Below are 24,571 nucleotides of genomic sequence, written 5' to 3'. Positions count from 1 at the left end.
CCTCGACTCTTGCCAAGCCTTCCAGACCCCAGAAGCTGCCCTGTTCCTGTGGGGCATGTCTATGTGTGATAGTCGGGGAGTGGGTCCGTCTTGCTGGACTAGCGTTGGTTGAGATGAATGACATCTGAAAGTGATCGTCACAGGCAGCGCTGCTCTGTTGCTGAACCAGCTCTTCAGTTCTAGCCTCAACTCTTGCCAAGCCTTCCAGACCCCAGAAGCTGCCCTGTTCCTGTGGGGCATCTCTGTGTGTAGTGGTCGGGGAGTGGGTCCATCTTGCTGGACTAGCGTTGGTTGAGATGAATGACGAAGGCAGGGTGGATGTTTGATAGAAGGTGGACTCGTTGTTCCAGTTGATGTCTGAAGGTCCCTCTGATGAACCCCCTGACCATCTGTATTCTCTTCTAAAAACTCCACTCAGCTCAGGCTCTGACTCCTGACTCCCTCTGTCCTGCTCATCTTTGCATGCTAAGCTCTTTGACCTTTCAGGTTTGAGTGGAACGATCCTGGTGATTTCTGACTGACTGCTGCCTGATAGTCTCTGTAAAGACCTTCTCTGACCCCTGACCTCTGATGTGAGACCTTCCACTTCCTCCCCCCCAGAGTTACTGGTTTGTCTCTCGTGTGTCTTGACCTCCCTCAACTTGACCTCTTCTATGTGTTCTCTATTGTCAGTCATGCACCTCTCTCTGAGATTAAACCCTTTAACTGGTTCTCTAACCTGTTCTGCTAAACTATCACATTCTGTTTTCCCAGGACCATTGACAGAGCCCAGCCCTTCGTCTGCTGGCTGGACCTCAGTGCTGAAGCGCTTAACCTGGTCTCTTCCATCACACACTGCAGGATCATCCACAACACTTCCCTGAGTTGCCTTGACTTCTCCTATTGATGTATTGTGCTCCTTCTTCTTATCTTCATACGCAGACACCACTGTCTCCTTCCATTTTGCCTCTGGTGTTCTCTCCTCATCTTTCATCAGTGGACTCGTCACCCAACACTGGTTGTCTGGCTCCTCTCTGGACACAGGGTGATCTATTTGTCCCGCCTTTGTCTTCTCTGTTGGACTATCCTCCCAGTCTGATCCCCCGTTGTCTTCTTCAGCGTTTGAGACATCGCCCTCTTTTTCATAGATGAATTCTGTTGACATTCCCAGGTTTAAACTATTAGGTCTCTTCTTTTTTCTGTGTCTGTTGGGTTGATGATCCTTCTTAGAGTCTCGGAATGGGACTGGGACTGGGGCTGGGGCTGGGACTGGGGCTGGGACTGGGACTGGGGCTGTGGCTGGGGTTGAGACTGGGGCTGTGGCTGGGGCTGGGGTTGAGACTGGGGCTGTGGCTGGGGCTGGGGCTGGGACTGGGGCTGGGACTGGGGCTGGGGTTGAGACTGGGGTTGTGGCTGGGGCTGGGGCTGGGACTGGGGCTGGGACTGGGGCTGGGGCTGTGGATGTGGCTGGGGCTGGGGCTGGGACTGGGGCTGGGGTTGAGACTGGGAATATGCCATTCTTTGCACCAGAGTGTTCTGCTGGAGGTACTTTCCACTGTGAATCCTCTTCAGAAGATTCTGTGGTTTCAGCTAATTCCACCACGAAGCGGCTGTTGCTAGTCAGCCGCGGTTCAGAACATTCATCCTGGGCTTCCCTTGTGGCTTTGGACAATGGAAAGTTATCAATATCTGTTATCATTTCTTGCACATCCTCCCCTGTAACCTCGATATGAATCATCTTGGCTACTTCTATGTCTTTTTCCAATTCTTTCTTTCTTTCCCAAGAGGAATCAGGGACTAATGGGGGAGGCGAGGTGGAAGCTTCGTTCTGTTCTTCTGCCTTCCAGTTATAGTCGTGTTGATGACTATTTTGTTTCTCAATCAATACCCACTCCTCAGAGCCCTACATGTTGATACAGATTAAACACAGTTAGAGGCAGCAACTGAACTGTAACATAATTTAGGTTAACAGCTACAGTACAGTAATGTGTTTTTATAGTACAAATAGAACCTCTACATTCCTCTCAATCTATTCCGCCACAATTGCTGCAATCAAACATAGAAATGTGTACATTTGCATCCAAATATAGGCCTATATGTGGGTTATTGCATTTCTTAAAGATTTTCTAAAACACAATGACTGCAGCAGATCAAATTCAACAAGATGCAAGAGATATCAGCTGTAGCTGAGTGTGCAGTATGTCTATAAAATGGTACCGGGCCACAGTTTCATTACAGATAAATGGCCAACTACAGTACAGTCAGTATGTTACAAGGCAGACATTAGAAGACAAAGGAGGAGGAAGAGAAGGGAAACCTCTGGGGAAGTCACCACAGTCTTCTGGACGAAGCCCTCTACAGAGAAGCTGTTTACTAGTTCCTTGCCCACCACCTGATGGGGGGCCGAGCGTTTCCCACCAGAAGAGGGGTGGAGGGGGAAGAGAGAGGGAGGAGAACAGCTATTAGAGGAGCCCTAACTCTGTCACTCTTGTGACAAGGAGAGAGACCAACTGTATGGTTCTTTGGCAAAGCATACTATTTAAAATGTTGGTAATTTCATGCAAGAGGGGAAAATGGTTCAAGGAAAGAAACAGGTAGAAAGGGGGAAGAAATATTGATTCAATGGGCTATGGAGACAACGGACTTTACAAACATACTGTACGTCTCTCCTGAATTGAAGTCCGAGTTAAAATCTATGAGCCAATCAAGATGAAATCTTGAATCGAATGATGAGATTATTGCAAACGAGCAACATGGGCCTAGTTAGCTTCCACCTGCGGCTGCCAAATCTGCATAAGCAAATTAGGAGGTATTTGCAATGCAAAAATAACATTTGCAACTACATCAAAGGCTTTATGATTTTCTCTGAAAAGTGGGATTTTCTCAGGCCACACTTTGCCATTATTCATTCAGGACTTTAGCATCTCTCCCTCAGATCTATGTAAGTACATGACAGATCGAGTTGTCATGCCTTCAAGGATGTCTGATGATATTCTCCATGGCTATAATCCGATTGTTCTCAGACAGCAGATGAGAAAGCTTCCGTAGACTTCAAAAATACCTGGAAACAGACTGCATTGACAGAGCTAGACTGGAGAATAATATCTTAGAACTCTATCTTTACAGTACAATCACAATGTGAAAGTGATCAAAAGAGCATGGGCGTTTGTGTTCTGACACAAAGGGAAGCATTTTAACTGTCAGGCAATCAAGGTGGGAAGACGCTAGAGATGATTGTTGCTTGAGGGCCTCACATAATCTCTTCAAGTTAGCATAGAATCACTTTCTGCAATAACTTGAGAGAGAGAGTTTTATCTTTAAATAAAACTGAGATATCTCTAATGATAAATGCAGGACAATTTTTCCAGGTAATTTTTCTAATTAAATGTGTTCTTATGATATCTTTTAGCACTACCATCACACTATCCAATAGGTCTGAGTCTGCAGCAGTATATATCTACAATAAATAACCACCTACAATACCTTGAAGAAATATTATTGTCCTCAAAAGTCACGGTCAAAAATACAGTTCTTGGTTTTATATCAGACTGTAAATATTCAGGTTAACAATATTCAAATAGATGACAAAGCACACGAACACAAAGCCAGAGTAGTGACTGTTCTCCAGTCTTGACCTCCAAGCCTACTGGGTTCAAGTGGAGTCAACAGTATGAAGTGCTAGGAAATTTAATGCAAGACTGGAATGTCAATGTTGTCATACAGAGACTCACTGTCAGATGTCAGGGCAGTTTAAACAGGAGTAGTATGGCATTATCAGTGATATATTCATGACATACAGTGGAGAGGTGGTACATAGGTTAAAGGTTGTGAATCTCAACTGCCACCCATGCTCCAGTGGACCCCAGGTCCCCACCACCCTCATCCCACACTCACAGCCTTCTTATCGGGCGTTCCGCCAGGAGACGTCCCTGACAGCCGCTTCTCACGGTTCATCAGCTTGCTGTTGGGCTCCCTCAGGGCTCTCTTCAGCTCATTGATACTGGCCTGGTGCTTCAGTAAGACATCCTCTGACTTATCCAAAAACTGTACAGAATGAAGGGATAGAGAGAATGAGAGAGGGTGGAGAGAGGAGGAGTGGGAGGATAGAGTAATATGCATTAGTATGACATCATATAAATTACCACTGCAGTAATCACAGACACACTAAATGAAATCGCATTATGCGTGGACGAACAAAACGTGATCTGAAATAAAATATCACTGTGACATTAATATCGTAGGCAGCGCACAGGAAAAGACAAACACAATGACTTACACTAATGTATCTTAATACTCAGCGATTCAGCACATGGATCAAGTGCTTTGTTTGTGGCCTGCGAATGTGATTGCATTTCTATTCCATTCAGTAGTTTGTCTATGGATGAATATGGCATTTGGGATGCTATTAAAACCCTTTGCCAATGAAAGTATTATCTATTTGGATGTTTATTAGGATGAAACAAACACCAAATTAAAACGACTCTGAATGTGCTAATATATACTCTTAGTGAATAGCTAGCTAGTTCTCTGTTGTCTAGTATTCATTTTCATTTACTACTGTAGCTGCATACATCTTACATTACATCAATTGAAGGCTGACTTAAGTGAATGCTGTTATTCACACGAAGGCTGGTTTAAGTGAATGTTGTTCAGTATCCTTGACAATCCAGAGCAATCTGTGTTGCATCTTCATACAACAATAGGGACATTGCATTGATGATGCAGGCACTTAAAGAGGAAATGGAGCTTCAGTGCACTATCCTAATCCTAAAATACGTATACATTGTAATGTTCCATGTTGTTCAATAGTCTGCAATGAGTATCATGAGATTCCCTAGATGTTTTGGTAGAGGCCACTTGTTCTGTTGAGTGGGTCACAAAGCACTGGGACAGAACCAGGGTTGAAGTCAATTCCATCTGAATTCCAGTCAATTCCGGAACTGTTTTGAACTGCTGAAGAAATAGACAGGAATAGATGTGGAACTGACTCCAACTCTGGACAGATCAGCACAATGAGCTATACCTCCTTGTGTCGAAGGGTTGTCTCCTGGTCCAACTGAGATGGCAGAGTTGGGGCAGAAGCAGGGACAGGGGTGTATGGGGAGGATGCAGAGACAGAGGAAGAGCGGAGACTGAGTCAAGGAGGCAGGCAGACAGACAGAACAACCCTAACTGGACCCAGCCAGCAATAGCTGTACACACAAACACACAAGCACACACCAGGAACACACACACGCAACCATGCAGGCTGACTTCAGATTTTCAGATCGGAGTGCCTGCAAAATCTTTATAGTCAAGCTCTTGCTCTGATGGTTGAATGATCATTGGGGAATTTTGTCATTATGTCTATTAGATTTTGAGTACTACTTCCTGCAAAAATAAAAGACAAAATAACAACTCAAAATACAGCTTTACCAAAACCGTAGTTCATTCTAGAAGGAAGTAAAATATTTAGGGCTGTCAAACGATACAAATAATTAATAGTGTTAATGGCATTAGTTCATTTTTGAATTTGTTAAAATTTGCTCAAGAATGGTCCACCACCCAAAGGATATCTAGTCAACTTGACACAAGTGTGTGTGGGGGTTGGGGGGGGGGGGGGGGGGGTGCAACACAATATTAGGAAGGTGTTCCTAATGTTTGGTATACTAACTGTATATTCTGGAATCTGAAATTGCTTTTTCAAAACCGTCAATACCGTTGGAGCTATTTCTTTTAAGTTTTTCAATAAATTGTAGTATTTGTAGCTACTTTTTATGTAAATACCTGCAGTCAACTTGTGCAATACGTTAGGAAATAAAGCAGATCACATTCTTCATTTCACCTGTCACATTATTTTCCACTAAACAAAAATATAAACACAACATGAAACAATTTCAAAGATTCTTCTGAGCTACAGTTCATAGAAGGAAATCAGTCAATTTAAATACATTCATTAGGTCCTAATCTATGGATTTCACATGACTGGGAATACAGATATGCATCTGTGGTCACAGATACCTTAAAAAAATAAGGTGAGGGAGTAGATCAGAAAACCAGTCAGTATCTGATGTGACCACAATTTTCCTCATTGCAGTGCGACAAATCTCCTACACATAGAGTTGATCTAGCTGTTGATTGTGGCCTGTGGAATGTTGTCACGATCCTCTTCAATGTCTGTGCGAAGCTGCTGGATATTGGCGGGAACTGGAACACACTGTTGTACACGTCGATCCAGAGCATCCCAAACATGCTCAATGGGTGACATGTCTGGTGAGTATGCAGGCCATGGAAGAACATATTCAGCTTCCAGGAATTGTGTAATTATCATGCTGAAACATGAGTTGATGGCGGTGGATGAATGGCACGACAATGGGCCTTAGGATCTCGCCACGGTATCTCTGTGCATTCAAATTGGCATCGATAAAATGCAGTTGTGTTTTTTCTCCATAGCTTATGCCTGCCCATACCATAACCCCACTGCCACCATGGGGCACTCTGTTGACAATGTTGACATTAGCAAACTGCTCATCCACACGACGCCATACACGCTGTCAGCCATCTGTCCAGTCTTCCGGCACCGGCAAAGCGATGGCCGCCTCGCTTCGCCTTCCTAGGAAACTATGCAGTATTTTGTTTTTTTATGTGTTATTTCTTACATTGTTACCCCAGAAAATCTTAGGTTTTATTACATACAGTCGGGAGGAACTATTGGATATAAGAGCAACGTCAACTCACCAACATTACGACCAGGAATACGACTTTCCCGAAGCGGATCCTCCGTTTGGCCCACCACCCAGGACAATGGATCGGATCCCAGCCGGCGACCCAAAACAACGGCGCCGCAGAAGGGGCAGACGAAGCGGTCTTCTGGTCAGGCTCCGTAGACGGGCGCATCATGCCCCGCACCCGAGCATACTACTCGCCAATGTCCAATCTCTTGACAACAAGGTAGATGAAATCCGAGCAAGGGTTGCCTTCCAGAGAGACATCAGAGACTGTAACGTTCTTTATTTCACGGAAACATGGCTCACTCAAGACACGCTATCAGAATCGGTACAGCCACCTGGTTTCTTCACGCATTGCGCCGACAGAAACAAGCGTCTCTCTGGTAAGAAGAAGGGCGGGGGTGTATGCCTTATGATTAACGAGACGTGGTGTGATCATAACAACATACAGGTACTCAAGTCCTTTTGTTCACCTGACTTAGAATTCCTCACAATCAAATGCCGACCGCATTATCTACCAAGAGAATTCTCTTCGATCATAATCACAGTCGTGTATATTCCCCCACAAGCAGACACATCGACGGCCCTGAAAGAACTTAATTCGACTATGTAAACTGGAAACCACATATTCTGAGGCTGCATTTATTGTAGCTGGGGATTTTAACAAGGCTAATCTGAAAATAAGGCTCCCTAAATTCTATCAGCATATCTATTGCGCGACCCGGGCAAGCAAAACCCTAGATCATTGTTATTCTAACTTCCGTGACGCATATAAGGCCCTCCCCCGCCCTCCTTTTGGAAAAGCTGACCACGACTCCATTTTGTTGCTCCCAGCCTATAGACAGAAACTAAAACAGGAAGCAGGTCTGTTCAATGCTGGTCCGACCAATCGGATTCCACGCTTCAAGATTGCTTCGATCACGTGGACTGGGATATGTTCCGCATAGCGTCGAACAACAACATTGATGAATATGCTGATTTGGTGAGCGAGTTTATTAGCAAGTGCGTCGGTGATGTTGTACCCACAGCGTCTATTAAAACATTCCCCAACCAGAAACCGTGGGTTGATGGCAGCATTCGCGCAAAACTGAAAGTGCGAACCACTGCTTTTAAATCAGGGCAAGGTGACCGGAAACATGACCAAATACAAACAGTGTAGCTATTCCCTCCGCAAGGCAATCAAACAAGCTAAGCGTCAGTATAGAGACAAAGTAGAGTCGCAATTCAACGGCTCAGGATCGAGAGGTATGTGGCAGGGTCTACAGTCAATCATGGACTACAAAAGAAAAACCAGCCCCGTCGCGGACCACGATGTCTTGCTCCCAGACAGACTAAACAACTTCTTTGCTCGCTTTGAGGACAATATAGTGCCACTGACACGGCCCGCTACCAAAACCCGCGGGCTCTCCTTCACTGCAGCCAACAGCCATCACTAACATTGAGTGGCTGCTGCCAACATACTGACTCAACTCTAGCCACTTTAATAATGTAAAAATTGATGTAATAAATGTATCACTAGCCACTTTAAACAATGCCACTTTATATAATGTTTACATACCCTACATTACTTATCTCATATGTATATACTGTACTCTATACCATCTACTGCATCTTGATGTAATAAATGTATCACTAGCCACTTTAAACAATGCCACTTTATATAATGTTAACATACCCTACATTACTCATCTCATATGTATATACTGTACTCTATACCATCTACTGCATCTTGCCTATGCCGTTCAACCATCACTCATTCATATATTTTTATGTACATATTCTTATTCATTCCTTTACACTTGTGTGTATAAGGTAGTTGTTGTGAAATTGTTAGGTTAGATTACTTGTTAGATATTACTGCATGGTCGGAACTAGAAGCACAAGCATTTCGCTACACTCAAAATTAACATCTGCAAACCATGTACATGTGACAAATAAAATTTGATTTGATTTACAGTTGAAACCGGGATTAATCCGTGAAGAGCACACTTCTCAGTGTGCCAGTGGCCATCAAAGGTGAGTATTTTCCCACTGAAGTCAGTTACGATGCCGAACTACAGTCAGGTCAAGACCCTGGTGGGGACGACGAGCACGTACAGTGCATTCGGAAAGTACTCAGACCCCTTGACTTTTTCCACATTTTGTTTCATTACAGCCTTGTTCTAAAATTTAGTAAATTAAATGTTTTTCTCATCAATCTACACACTATACCCCATAATGACAAATGCAAAAACAGGTTTTTAGAAATTTGTGCAAATATATTTCAAATAAAAAACTGAAATAACTTATTTACATAAGTATTCAGACCCTTTGCTATGAGACTCAAAATTGAGCTCATGTGCATCCTGTTTGCATTGATCATCCTTGAGATGTTTCTACAACGTGATTAAATGTCCACCTGTGGCAAATTAAGTTGATTGGACATGATTTGGAAAGGCACACATCTGTCTACAGTATATAAGGTCCCAAAGTTGACAGTGCATGTCAGAGCAAAAACCAAGCCACGGGAATTGCCCGTAGAGCTCAGAGACAGGATTGTATCGAGGCACAGATTTGGGGAAGGGTACCAAAACATTTCTGCAGCATTCAAGGTCCCCATGAACACAGTGGCCTCCATCATTTTTAAATGGAAACGTTTGGAACCACCAAGAGCTAGAGCTGGCCGCCCGGCCAAACTGAGCAATCAGGGGAGAAGGGCCTTGGTCAGGGAGGTGACCAAGAACCTGATTGTCACTCTGACAGAGCTCCAGAGTTCCTCTGTGGAGATAGGAGAACCTCGAAGAAGGACAACCATCTCTGCAGCACTCCACCAATCAGGCTTTTATGGTAGAGTGGCCAGACGGAAGCCACTCCTCAGTAAAAGGCACATGACAACCCGCTTGGAGTTTGCCAAAAGGCACCTAAAGGACTCAGTTTTACATTTTTATTACATTTGCAAACATTTCTAAAAACATGTTTCTGCTTTGTCATTATGGGGTATTGTGTTTAAATTCATGAGGAAAAAAGCTGTTTCATCCATTTGAGAATAATGCTGTAATGTAACAAACTGTGGAAAAAATGAATACTTTCCGAATTCACTGTATACACACAGACGACATACGACTACATACACTCACGCACACATGCATATTGACGCCACACACACACACACACTCTTCACATAAGATGCTGCTACTCTGTTCATTATTTATCCTGATTGCCTAGTCCACCTACATGTACCACCTACACCTACATGTACAGTGGGGAAAAAAACGTATTTAGTCAGCCACCAATTGTGCAAGTTCTCCCACTTAAAAAGATGAGAGAGGCCTGTAATTTTCATCATAGGTACACGTCAACAATGACAGACAAAATGAGGGGAAAAAATCCAGAAAATCACATTGTAGGATTTTTAATGAATTTATTTGCAAATTATGGTGGAAAATAAGTATTTGGTCACCTACAAACAAGCAAGATTTCTGGCTCTCACAGACCTGTAACTTCTTCTTTAAGAGGCTCCTCTGTCCTCCACTCGTTACCTGTATTAATGGCACCTGTTTGAACTTGTTATCAGTATAAAAGACACCTGTCCACAACCTCAAACAGTCACACTCCAAACTCCACTATGGCCAAGACCAAAGAGCTGTCAAAGGACACCAGAAACAAAATTGTAGACATGCACCAGGCTGGGAAGACTGAATCTGCAGTAGGTAAGCAGCTTGGTTTGAAGAAATCAACTGTGGGAGCAATTATTAGGAAATGGAAGACATACAAGACCACTGATAATCTCCCTCGATCTGGTGCTCCACGCAAGATCTCACCCCGTGGGGTCAAAATGATCACAAGAACGGTGAGCAAAAATCCCAGAACCACAAGGGGGGACCTAGTGAATGACCTGCAGAAAGCTGGGACCAAAGTAACAAAGCCTACCATCAGTAACACACTACGCCGCTAGGGACTCAAATCCTGCAGTGCCAGACGTGTCCCCCTGCTTAAGCCAGTACATGTCCAGGCCCGTCTGAAGTTTGCTAGAGAGCATTTGGATGATCCAGAAGAGGATTGGGAGAATGTCATATGGTCAGATGAAACCAAAATATAACTTTTTGGTAAAAACTCAACTCGTCGTGTTTGGAGGACAAAGAATGCTGAGTTGCATCCAAAGAACACCATACATACTGTGAAGCATGGGGGTGGAAACATCATGCTTTGGGGCTGTTTTTCTGCAAAGGGACCAGGATGACTGATCCGTGTAAAGGAAAGAATGAATGGGGCCATGTATCATGAGATTTTGAGTGAAAACCTCCTTCCATCAGCAAGGGCATTGAAGATGAAACGTGGCTGGGTCTTTCAGCATGACAATGATGCCAAACACACCGCCCGGGCAACGAAGGAGTGGCTTCGTAAGAAGCATTTCAAGGTCCTGGAGTGGCCTAGCCAGTCTCCAGATCTCAACCCCATAGAAAATCTTTGGAGGGAGTTGAAAGTCCGTGTTGCCCAGCGACAGCCCCAAAACATCACTGCTCTAGAGGAGATCTGCATGGAGGAATGGGCCAAAATACCAGCAACAGTGTGTGAAAACCTTGTGAAGACTTACAGAAAACGTTTGACGTGTGTCATTGCCAACAAAGGGTATATAACAAAGTATTGAAATAAACTTTTGTTATTGACCAAATACTTATTTTCCACCATAATTTGCAAATAAATTCATTAAAAATCCTACAATGTGATTTTCTGGATATTTTTTTCTCATTTTGTCTGTCATTGTTGACGTGTACCTATGATGAAAATTACAGGCCTCTCTCATCTTTTTAAGTGGGAGAACTTGCACAATTGGTGGCTGACTAAATACTTTTTTCCCCCCACTGTATGTTCAGCAAGCTATTCTAGTCCAAGAGCTAAGGAGCGTTTTTTAAGGAGAGAAGCCAGCGGAGCACAGGTGTGTGCGTATTGCGCAAGAGACAGTGGCTATAAAATAGAAGCTTATTATGCATAACAAATCATTAGTTAGCTAAATATAAAGTTAATACTGCCTTGCATGTATTACCTGAAAGAGGTAGCCTAGGACATCTATATGTAGGACTATATATCAATCTAGAACATGATTATCTATTTTGGATGCAATTTGAATGGAGTTGATGGAGAGAGAGAACGACTGCGAGAGATTTAAAGCAACGATTTAAAGCAACGATACTTGAGTGATAGGCTGTTTTAAAACTCCACTACTGCAATAAAAAAAAATCTTTACTAGAAAATAATCAGATGACCTCCAAAATCCAGATGAATATGGGTAATTTAGACGCATTCAGTCTTTATATTACTGTAGCATAGGCTATGTTGCAGCAAATGTAAGCCTACCTGTCACAAGAAAAGAAGTTACCATGATAAGATGACAGGTCGACATGCATTGTGAACTGTGCCCCATACTGAGATAGCCTGTCTGTCCCCACGCTGAGCATTGATGATTCATCATGCAAGCCGTAGAGAAGCCAGAAATAGACATCACATATAATTTAACAGTTCCATTTCTCGCCATGCTCTTCATATACATGATTTATTATAATTTACCGGTTTCTCACAGTTATTTATCCGGAGAAAAAGGAGTGATTTGGGGCGTTAAATCTCGGTAACCGGGTTCCCGCCACTCAAACCCTAGTACCGGTCCTCATTGTATATGTTATTGTTATTTTATTGTGTTTTGCAAATTGTTCTTACTTTTTAACTCTGCATTGTTGGGAAAGGGCTCGTAAGTAAGCATGTCACGGTAAAGTCCGCACCTGTTCTATTCGGCACAAGTGACAATTAACATTTTATTTGTTAAAGCTTCAGGCATTCTAAATGAGTGTGACTATAGGGAAAAAAAAGAACTGGCTCTATGGATGCAAAAAACAAAGAGCTTTTACACTTGTCCAACAATGTTATGAAAACACTGTAACCATCTGTACTATTCAGATAACTTTACACATACATACACACGTGTAAAACGGCACCGGAGCAGAAGGCAGACGTTTTACGTGCCCCCAACCGATTGTTTTTTTTTTGTTAATTTACCTGCGTTGTTTGTAACTTCTTTTTTTACTACTTTTATACATATTGTTGCCGCTACCGTCTCTTATGACCGAAAATAACTTCTAGACATCAGGACTGCGATTACTCACCACGGACTAGCAGAATCCTTTTTCTTCTTTCACGACTCTGACGAGCCTGAAGTGGAGGATATACGGCTCCCTCGGGAACAGGCACCGACCCCAGTGATCTGCGTGAGGATGAGGCGGAGAAAGAGAGGCCGGAGGGCGGGCTGCCTTCTTAGGAGTAGGAGGCGATCGAATAAACCCCCACTCCCCTCAATTCTGCTCGCGAACATGCAATCTTTGGACAATAAAAAGGACGAGTTATTGGGAAGATTAAACTATCAACGGGACATACATTTTTTTAACAGCTTATGCTTCAGTCGTGGCTGAACGACGACAATATCAACATACAGCTGGCTGGTTATACGATGTACCAGCAGGATAGAACAGCGGCGTCTGGCAAGACAAGGGGCGGCGGTCAATGTATTTTTGTAAACAGCTGGTGCACGATATCTAAGGAAGTCTCGAGCTATTGCTCGCCTGAGGTAGAGTTTCTCATGATAAGCTGCAGACCACATTACCTACCGAGAGAGTTTTCATCTGTATTCTTTGTAACACACCACCACAGTCAGAGGCTGGCACTACGATAGCATTGAATGAGCTGTATTCCACCATAAGCAAACATGAAAACGCTCACCCAGAGACGGCGCTCTTAGTAGCCGGGGACTTGAATGCAGGTAAACTTAAATCAGTTTTACCTAATTTGTATAAACATGTTATATGTGCAACCAGATAGAAAATAACTCTGGACCACCAATACTCCACACACAGAGATGCATACAAAACACTCCCTTGCCCTCCATTTGGCAAATCTGACCATAATTCTATCCTACTGATTCCCACTTACGAGCAAATATTAAAGCAAGAAGCACCAGTGACTAGATTGATAAAAAAAGTGGTCATATGAAGCAGATGCTAAGCTACAGGACTGTTTTGCTAGCAGTGACTGGAATATGTTCCGGGATACCTCCAATGGCATTGAGGAGTACACCACATCTGTCATTGGCTTCATCAATAAGTGCATCGATGACGTCATCCCCACAGTAACTGTACGTACATACCCCAACCAGAAACCATGGATTACAGGCAGCATCCTCACTGAGCTAAAGGCTAGAGCTGCCGCGGAACTCTAACCTGGAAGCTTAAACGAAATCCCTGCTATTCATTGACTACAGCTCAGCGTTCAACACCATAGTGTCCTCAAAGCTCATCCAACAATAAGCTAAGGACCCTGGAACTAAACACCTCCCTTTGCAACTGGATCCTGGACTTCCTGACGTGTGGTGCCAGGACAACAACCTCTCCCTCAACATGAAAAAGACAAAGGAGATGATTGTGGACTACAGGAAAAAGAGGACCGAGCACACCCCCATTCTCATCGACAGAGCCCCAGTGAAGCAGGTTGACAGCTTCAAGTTCCTTGGTGTCCACATCACCAACAAACTAACGTGGTCCAAGCACACCATGACAGTTGTGAAGCAGGCACGACAAAACCTATTCCCCCTCAGGAGACTGAAAAGATTTGGCATGGGTCCTCAGATCCTCAAAAGGTTATACATCTGCACCATCCTGACTGGTTTCATCACTGCCTGGTATGCCAACTGCTCGGTCTCCGACCGCAACGCACTACAGAGGGTGGTGCGAACGGCCCAGTACATCACTAGGGCCAAGCTTCTTGCCATCCAGGACCTCTATACCAGGCATTGTCAGAGGAAGGCCCTAACAATGGTCAACGACTCCAGCCACCCTAGTCATAGACTGTTCTCTCTGCTAACACACAGCAAGTGGTACCAGAGTGCCAAGACTAGGTCCAAGAGGCTTCTAAACAGCTTTTACCCCCAAGCCATAAGACTCCTGAAAATCTAGTCAAATGGCTACCCAGACTATTCACATTGCCCCCCCCCCCCCCACCTCTCTCCACACCACTGCCACTCTCTGTTGTCATCTATGCATAGTCACTTTAATTAACTCTACCTACATGTACATACTGCCTCAACTAACCGGTGCCCCTGCACATTGACTCTGTACCGGCACACCCCTGTAAATGTTGTTATTTTTTACTGCTCCTCTTTAATTACTTGTTACTTTTATCTCTTATTCTTATCGATATTTTTTTTAACTGCACTGTCGGTTAGGGTCTCGTAAGTAAGCATTTCACTGTAAGGTGTACACCTATTGTATTCGGCGCATGTGACTAATAAAATTTGATTTGATATAACATAAACTCACACCATTTCGTACAAATGTGCGCAACCGCGACATTCAAACGAGGCTCAAAGAAAACTAATGGGACTGTAGCGACTGTGTTGACTTCAAAATCTGGGGTGTGAACTACATTTCTATTCAAGCGTTGATCGACATGGTGATGGCTCTACAGTACTGGAGAAAGTTGAAAAAACTGACCCTCTGTTACATCGTGACATGTCATGCCGTAACGTACAGCACGCATAAAGCAAGTATTTCTGTCTTACAATCTCTCTCCACCAGGTGTAGCACTTCTCTCATCGTTTAAAAACAAGAAATGGACAGTGACGGGGTAAGGGGGGATACCTAGTCATTGTTTGCATCATCACTTCAAAGCATCATGACACTCAAAGCCGCTGTTTACTTCTGAAAACCACTTTAGCACCGCCCTAAAAACCCGATTCAAATTCGACACAAACCTTCAAATAGGTATGTAATGACACATTATATAGACTCTTTATAGTGTTTTATTTACATTTTAGAGGCGATAAGGTGATAAGTTGGACAGATGGAGTGAAAAAAAGCAGTTTTCCCACACACATCTCTCCTTCTCACTACCACGCATTATTTCCGCCATTTTTAAAAAGACCCGACGGAGCTCATTGCCTTCTTGAATCATGCAGAAACGGGCAGCGTGGAGGTCATGTAATTGATTCTGTTAGAAAGGGGAGAAATTGTGCTTTACAATGGTATTGACATTACAGTTGATCTGGAAGTATTACGTTTTTGGGGCGCTAAAATAAGGTCAATTGTACGGACCAAGGCGATGTACAAAAGTGAGTGAGTTTACCGCCGATAAGCATGTCATGCCTTAACCCGTTATTAATGTGTTAATTTGACAGCCCTTAAAATATTGGCTCTCCAATGAACAGCATCAAATGAATGCTTTGCAGCTTCAATGTAATACTTTGGGTGCAAACAAATATATGATGGTGCAGAAGATTACTCACTGTATGTCAATTAGGCATACTGCTAGTTTATCACTAATATGTGGGATTACTGAACACAAAAAGACTGGTAGGCATAGAGCCATCTCCCAGACTGACAGACAGACAGACTGACAGAGAGACAGACAGGCCACCAGACACCAAATACCTCCTGTATATTGTCAAGTGGGGACCCAGCATCCTCCTTTTGCCAGCGAGGGTTAAAGAGAGAGAGAGCATATTAGTGAATGACAGGGAGAGAGAGCAAGAAAGAACAGCAGCAGGAGAAGTTAGGTTGGCTTGGCATGAGAGATAAGTGAAGGTTCGATACAGCAGTTAGTGGTGATAGTGAGCTATACTGGTTAGCCTCTGAGATGCATAGAGGGAGCAGAGTTAATTTTGCTTAAAATCTTTAGCTTTAAACCCCAGCAGGGAATGTCTTAGTGGTACCCGAAGTTCCAGCGGTACACTCTAGCACCAGCAGCACCCCTGCAGTCACTGCCATCTGACTATCTGCACTGAGACAGACACCTCCACCCTGACACAAACATCATATCCACACAAGCTGCGTGTCTCTCTAAGCTTCCATAGGTATCATCCTACTTATACTGCATCGTATCCTTACCTATAGCCCATCCTAGAGAGGCACTTACCATCAAATGTGAATGTTTTTGATTCTGAGAAATAAGTAGGCTGAGCCTGGGTCCACAAATCTGTTTGTGTTTTATCCAACTCCTATGTCATGTAGCCTAGGGAATGTTATAGGACTTGGCTAAAGCACATACAGATCAATCAACCAGGCTAGGTTGGGCCATTTACCCTCTGAACCAGATATGACCACCATAGTATCTTAAGTCATGTAGCTACACTCTCAAGCCTTCCTCCCATCTGCCTAACAGTACCTTGCCATAACCCAGGGTTTCCCAAACTCAGTCCTCAGGACCCCAAGGGGTGCATGATTTGTTTTTTGCCCTAGCACTACACAGCTGATTAAAATAATCAACTAATCAGCAAGCTTCGATCATTTAGATCAGCTGTGTAGTGTTCGGGCAAAAACCAAAACTTGCTCCCCTTGGTGCCCCGAGGACCGAGTTTGGGAAATGCTGCCCTAACCCTAACCGTAACGTGATAACCCTAACCCTAACAGTAACATAATAACCCAAACCCTAACAGTAACGTGATAACCCTAACAGTAATGTGATAACCCTAACAGTAATGTGATAACCCTAACAGTAATGTGATAACCCTAACCCTAACAGTAATGTGATAACCCTAACCCTAACAGTAACGTGATAACCCTAACCTTAACAGTAACGTAATAACCCAAACCCAAACAGTAATGTGATAACCCTAACAGTAACGTGATAACCCTAACAGTAATGTGATAACCCTAACAGTAACGTGATAACCCTAACAGTAACGTGATAACCCTAACAGTAACGTGATAACCCTAACCTTAACAGTAACGTGATAACCCTAAAAGTAACGTGATAACCCTAACCCTAACAGTAATGGGATAACCCTAACCCTAACAGTAAAGTGATAACCTTACCCCTAACAGTAACTTGATAACCCTAACCTAACGTGATAACCCTAACCCTATCAGTAACGTGATAACCCAAACAGTAACGTGATAACCCTAGCCCTAACAGTAACGTGATAACCCTAGCCATATCAGTAATGTGATAACCCTAGCCCTAACAGTAACGTGATAACCCTAGCCCTAACAGTAACGTGATAACCCGAACAGTAACGTGATAACCCTAGCCCTAACAGTAACGTGATAACCCTAGCCATATCAGTAATGTGATAACCCTAACAGTAGCATGATAACCCTGACCCTAACAGTATTGTGATAACCCTAACAGTAACGGGATAACCCTAACCCTAACGTAATAACCCTACCCTAACTGTAACTTGATAACCCTTTCAGTAACGTGATAACCCAAACCCTGACAGTAACGTGATAACCCCAACAGTAACATGATAACCTTAACCCAAACAGTAACATGATAACCATAACAGTAACGTTATAACCCTAACGGTAAAGTGATAACCCTAACAGTAAAGTGATAACATTAACCCTAAAAGTAACTAAAAAACCCTAACCCTAACAGTAATGTAGTAACCCTAACCCTAACAGTAACTTGATAACCCTAACAGTAACATGATAACCCTAACAGTAACGTGATAACCCTATCAGTAACGTGATAACCCTAACAGTAACGTGGTAACCCTAGCCATATCAGTAATGTGATAACCCTAACAGTAGCATGATAACCCTGACAGTAACTTGATAACCCTAACAGTAACATGATAACCCTAACCGTATTGTGATAACCCTAACCCTAACGTAATAACCCTACCCTAACTGTAACTAGATAACCCTTTCAGTAACGTGGTAACCCTAACCCTGACAGTAACGTGATAACCCCAACAGTACCATGATAACCCTAACCCTAACAGTAACGTGATAACGCTAACAGTAACGTGATAACCCTAACCGTAACGTGATAACCCTAACCGTAACGTGATAACCCTAACAGTAACGGGATAACTCTAACAGTAACGAGATAACTTTTACCCAAACAGTAACATGATAACCCTAACAATAACGTCATAACCCTAACCCTATCAGTAATGTGGTAATCCTAACTCTAACACTAACGTGATAACCCTGACCCTAACAGTAACTTGATAACCCTAACAGTAACTTGATAACCCTATCCCTAACAGCAACGTGGTAACCCTAACAGTAACGTGATAACCTTTACCGAAACAGTAACGTGGTAACCCTAGCCATATCAGTAATGTGATAACCCTAACAGTAACGTGATAACCCTAACCCTAACAGTAACGTGATAACCCTAACCCTAACAGTAAGGCGATAACCCTAACCCTAACAGTAGTGTGATAACCCTGACCCTAACAGTAACTTGATAACCCTAACCCTAACAGTAACGTAATAAGCCTAACCTTAACAGCAACGTGATAACCCTAACCCTAACAGTAACGTGATAACCCTAACAGTAACGTGATAACCTTAACCCTAATGGTAACGTGATAACCCTAACAGTAACTTGATAACCCTAACAGTAACAGGATAACTCTAACCCAAACAGTAACCTGATAACCCTAACCCTAACAGTAACGTGATAAGCCTAACCCTAACAGTAACGTGGTAATCCTAACCATAACAGTAACGGGATAACCCTAACCCTAACAATAACGTGGTAACCCTAACCCTAACAGTAACGTGATAACCCTAACCCTAACAGTAACGTAATAACCCTAACAATAAAGTGATAACCCTTAAAGTAACATGATAGCCCTAACAATAACGTTATAGCCCTAACAGTAACGTGATAACCCTAACCCTACCAGTAACGTGATATCCCTAACAGTAACTTGATAACCCTAACCCTAACAGTAACTTGATAACCCTATCCCTAACAGTAATGTGATAACCCTAACCCTATCAGTAACGTGGTAACAATAACCCTAACAGTAACGTGGTAACCCTAACCCTAACAATAACGTGGTAACCCTAACCCTAACAATAACGTTATAGCCCTAACAGTGACGTGATAACCCTAACAGTAACGTGATAACCCTAACCCTACCAATAACTTGATAACCCTAACCCTATCAGTAACGTGGTAACAATAACCCTAAGAGTAACGTGATAAAACTAACCCTAACAGTAACTTCATAACCCTAACAGTAACGTGATAACCCTAACAGTAACGTTATAACCCTAACCCTAACAGTAACATGATAACCCTAACAGCAACATGATAACCCTAACAGTAATGTTATAACCCTAACCCTAACTTGATAACACTAACAGTAACGTGATAACCCAAACAGTAACTTGATAACCCTAACCCTAACAGTAACGTGATAACCCTAACCCTATCAGTAATGTGGTAACCCTAAACATAACAGTAATGTGATAACCCTAACCCTAACATGAAAACCCTAACAGTAACTTGATAACCCTAACAGTAACGTAATAACCCAAACCCTAACAGTAACTTGATAACCCTAACAGTAACGTAATAACCCAAACCCTAACAGTAACGTGATAACCCTAACCCTAACAGTAATGTGATAACCCTAACCCCAACAGTAACGTGATAACCCTAACAGTAACGTTGTAACCCTAACCCTAACAGTAGTGATAACCCTAACAGTAACGGGATAACCCTAACCCTAACAGTAACTTGATAATCCTAACCCTAACAGTAACGGGATAACCCTAACCCTAACAGTAACTTGATAACCCTAACCCTAACAGTAACGGGATAACCCTAACAATATCAGTAACATGATAACCCTAACAGTAATGTGATAACCCTAACAATATCAGTAACATGATAACCCTAACCCTAACAGTAACGTGATAACAGTGACGTGATAACCCTAGCCCTAACAGTAACGTGATAACCCTAACAGTAATTTGATAACCCTATCCTTAACAGTAACGTGATAACCCTAACAGTAATTTGATAACCCTAACAGTAACTTGATAGCCCTAACAGTAACAGGATAACTCTAACCCTAACAGCAACGTGATAACCCTAACAGTAACGTGATAACCCTAATGTGAAAACCCTAACAGTAACTTGATAACCCTAACCCTAACAGTAACGTGATAACCCTAACAGTAATTTGATAACCCTAACAGTAATTTGATAACCCTTACCCTAACAGTAACGTGATAACCCTAACCCTAACAGTAACATGATAACCCTAACAGTAATTTGATAACCCTTACCCTAACAGTAATTTGATAACCCTAACAGTAACTTGATAACCCTTACCCTAACAGTAACGTGATAACCCTAACAGTACCTTGATCTCCTTCTTCTTGCTGGGGGTGGGGACACCATCCTCACCCTCCTCTTGGTCGTTGTATTCCTCTAGATCCTGTTCCTCATCCTGATCCTCCTCTTGGTCCTGCTCCAAACTGGGTGGTTCCAGTTCTGTCTCCTGTTCGTCCCCAGAGGGGCTGTGGAGGTGGGGGTGTTCACTGCCACTGTGCTGGGACAGACCATCCTGGTTTTCACACATGGCCGACACTGGCCGGGAGAACTCTGCTAGTTAGACCAAGGCACAATGGGACTGTTTTATTACGAGGGAACAGTCCAGCATTAGATATACATATAGTAAGTATACGGCCACATCCACAGTACATCTCAAGACACGGTCTTCAGGTATGAAAAAATATCCCATAGCTACTAATGTATCATTCAATATTTTCACTTTTAACAATTGTCCGGTGTGTGAGTAGCCCTTGAGGAACACCACTATGGTACCTACCTCCGTCCAGACTGCGGGACAGCAGATACCTCTTGCTGGTGGAGCGTTCAAAGTGTGGCGCGGGCCGGTCTATGAGAGCGCTGGCCTGCCGTGTCTGGGCCTGGGTTCGCCCACTATATCGAAACTTAGAGCCCATCACCAAGAAGCCCTTAGGAGGAGGCTCTGGAGACACTAACCTGGAGGTGTTATAGTCCACAGACAGAGAGGAATTCATCAGCCCTAATTCTGGAGACTTTAACCTGAAGATTACCTGGCATTTTGGTTGCAACAGTATAAAAACAACAAGAGTTAACTTAAAATACTGGGGAAAGAGAAATTCACCATCCTTGCTTTACAGCAATACAATTGAGAGAAAGACCAGATGTTAGTATGAGATGAGTTACTGGATGTAGTAAATTACTTTGTAAAATGCTGAGAACAGTGGACTCTGTTCTTTGCACTGGGGCAGTGTTGAAAACATTGCACTATTCTACTGTATGTGGTTCCCTATTCCCCTTACAGTGAATTCCTCAAAGCCTGAGGTAACAGGGGCAGAGAAACACCAGAGATAAAATGTAACATGAGGAGGAAACAGAGAGGGAAACACCCTAAGCCTCAGTGTAGTGCTGGCTACTATGGAATAAAATGCTGCTGTGGATGGTGCCTATAGGGAGACGGAGCCCTGATCAAAGCTGTGCTCTAATCACTCCTGAGCTTCCCCTGTAGCGGGATACAGCAGGTGCTGTAGGCTGCTGGGAAGAAGCTACAGAGATGTGGACAGGAGGGATGTGAGTGGTGAGATGGTAGCTATATTTGGCTGCCTAAGATGAAGAGGACTTGAGGAGAAATGGCTTGCTAGGTGTAACTTAAGCGAGTCCTACTCCTTGAAGGGAAAAGATACCTGAAGAAGGTGTGGTGCTCGATGCAGACCTTCCACAGTCTCTTAGCCGCCCGGTGGTTTGGAAGCTTGAAGCCAATAGTGCTCTCAAACTGCTCGTACTGGTTTCAGAGAGGGAGACAGAAAGGGAGGGAAGGAGGGAGGGAGGGGCAGGTGTTTACTGTGGTTACATAGATTAGAGTATGAGGGAGTGACAGCAGTTTTGAATGACATGATACATTCTTAACAACAACCTTGAAATGCATCATCACTTTATTTCATATTCCAAACTGTCACAATTTTATTTGTTTGCTGAATCGGCCCGCTTGTCACTCAGGAGATGCAATGAGCTCTAAGCAAAAAGACACCATGTGAAACTGTTCACTGCTGTAAACCCCCGGACGGTTAACACTCCCAAGTATGCACACAACACTCTTAGAAAAAAAGGTGCTATCTAGAACCTTAAAGGGTTCGTTGGCTGTCCCCATAGGAGAACCCTTTGAATAACCCTTTTTGGTTCCAGGTAGAACCATTTTGGGTTTCATGTAGAAACCTTTCTAAAGAGGGTTCTACATTACATGGAACCCAAAATGGTTCTACTTGGAACCAAAAAGGGTTCTACCTGAAACCAAAAAGGGTTCTACCTGAAACCAAAAAGGGTTATCTTATGGGGACAGTTGAATAACCCCTTTGGTACCCTTTTTTCTAAGAGTACAGTAATCTGCTCTCCCTGAAATTACAGCCCTATGACCACCAGACAGATTCCTGCACTGAGCTGGGCAAAGGACTAAGAAACTGCAGTTTTCAGACAGCAGGGACAAACATGAGGGTGGCATTTCATGGCTCTATATTTATACTTTTCATCCCTATATTCTGAGTGCTGCTGCAGCTGCACTGGCCGTGTTAAAAGCTCCCTTTATCCCTCTCTTCCACTGGCTCACTATGGGGCTCTGTCACTTCAGAAGGCCTGGCCAGACAGCCTGTCACACTGGGCTGGGGCTCAGCTCAGTAGGCTGCAGAGGTTGAGGCTGCAGCGCTGCAAGAACTGAACAGGGACTTGGAGACAGAGACAGGCTATAGATTCTAAGCCTGTGGAGCAGCAAAATTGTGGGGGGAATACGATTTTTCATTTGCATTTATTTAGCCAGGATAGTCCACTCAGTAATACTTGCCACTGTTTTCCAGGGAGTCCTGGGTTCCATAGAATCAATAAAACATATACAGCGTACCCATTGGCATACATACACAAGCACATCTAAAATCACAGCATACACATCATACGCGGTAGCATACATACAAATCCAAGCGCACATTACAACTATGTGTACTGCTCTTTTGAAGGCGGAAATGCTAGCTAGCTGTCATGTAGGTAAGTCCAGTGTGTTCCAGAGCAATGGTCCAAATAACATTTTCCAGGAAGTTGATTTAATTTCACCTGGTTAGATCTCTGGTCACACATCAGCTTCCACACAGTCTTTAGCTGGTCGTATTTCCAGTTGTAACAGAAATGGAGTGCATAAATGTCTCAAAGCATTATTTTGCAAGGGGGTAAAACCTCAACTACAGTGCAGCCATTCTCTCATTTGGTTCAGCTTACCTCTCCGGGCCGGATCTTGATGTAGAAGTTGCTCCTCTTGTAGGATATCTTGAGAATCTTTGGCCAGGCGAAGCGGTTGATCCTCAGGCGGTCGCGGTATATCAGGAGGCCGTTGGCACACACACCCAGCATGATGTCAATCCCTTCTGAATCCTGGAGCAGCCAAGAGCCAGCATGGCAGAGTAGAGGATGATGAAAAGAGAGGAAGAAGAGAGGGAAGGAGCGGAGATAAAGCAATATGTTGGTGTATAGTGTAAAATAAATCATCCTGCACAGTCACATAGAAACAGACTCACAAAATGTCATATGTAACCAATAAAATCTCATAGTTTCCAATTGAAACTCAAAGTATTATGGATTAACATCTATGTTTTACACATTCATTCCACATGGTTACAGGGTTAATTACATGTGGTTACAGGGTTAAAACAGAAACAACTCAAAGTATCATCAAGTATTCTCACGGCTTGCTAGAACATTGTGAACTGCGGTGGAGCAGTGTTCTAGGCAGCTCGCTCTGGCTCTGAGCATCATGAATTTGCGCCCAGTGCTGGGCAATAGTTTTTTTTGTGAGTCCCGAGAAAGGCGTATATCAACGTTCTCAGGGCCTTTTCAAAAGTCAGGAATCGAAGTCAATATCTAGTCAATATCTGCTGATGTAACAGCATACCTTGGCATGATGGAGATCCACCCCATACATGGATAGCTTCTTAGCATTTTCTAGGAAGTTGATTTCTGCGTCAGCTGGCATCATACCCCTGAAACAAAAATACATCAACTCACACAGGAGAACACATTTAATATTTTAGAGTGGTAGGCCTGATATATCC

The 24,571-nt window shown here is 43.3% G+C and overlaps 1 protein-coding gene across 11 annotated transcripts in view; it reads right to left on the bottom strand.

The window, feature by feature from the left end:
• The window catches only part of LOC115207536 (protein 4.1), a 277,383-nt gene that overhangs the window by 20,525 nt on the left and 232,287 nt on the right, over positions 1–24,571 (bottom strand). For 6 of the 11 annotated variants that reach the window (XR_003881022.1, XR_003881023.1, XM_029774683.1 and 3 more), the window contains 9 exons: positions 24,412–24,499; positions 23,742–23,894; positions 22,169–22,266; positions 21,289–21,464; positions 20,821–21,065; positions 16,133–16,168; positions 5,003–5,035; positions 3,874–4,023; positions 2,297–2,371 (listed from right to left, as the gene is read on the bottom strand). Coding sequence is in view for 9 of the 11 variants with exons in the window: in XM_029774683.1 (XP_029630543.1) it covers positions 2,297–2,371; positions 3,874–4,023; positions 5,003–5,035; positions 16,133–16,168; positions 20,821–21,065; positions 21,289–21,464; positions 22,169–22,266; positions 23,742–23,894; positions 24,412–24,499 (1,054 nt within the window). In the remaining 2 variants the exon portion in view is untranslated. The remainder of the gene's footprint in view (positions 1–2,296; positions 2,372–3,873; positions 4,024–5,002; positions 5,036–16,132; positions 16,169–20,820; positions 21,066–21,288; positions 21,465–22,168; positions 22,267–23,741; positions 23,895–24,411; positions 24,500–24,571) is intronic. The other 5 variants (XM_029774688.1, XM_029774691.1, XM_029774684.1 and 2 more) reach the window with 4 other exon arrangements.

Source organism: Salmo trutta, chromosome 14, assembly GCF_901001165.1.
Source record: "Salmo trutta chromosome 14, fSalTru1.1, whole genome shotgun sequence".
Lineage (NCBI taxonomy): Eukaryota > Metazoa > Chordata > Actinopteri > Salmoniformes > Salmonidae > Salmo > Salmo trutta.
This window is presented reverse-complemented; position numbering and strand designations above follow the sequence as displayed.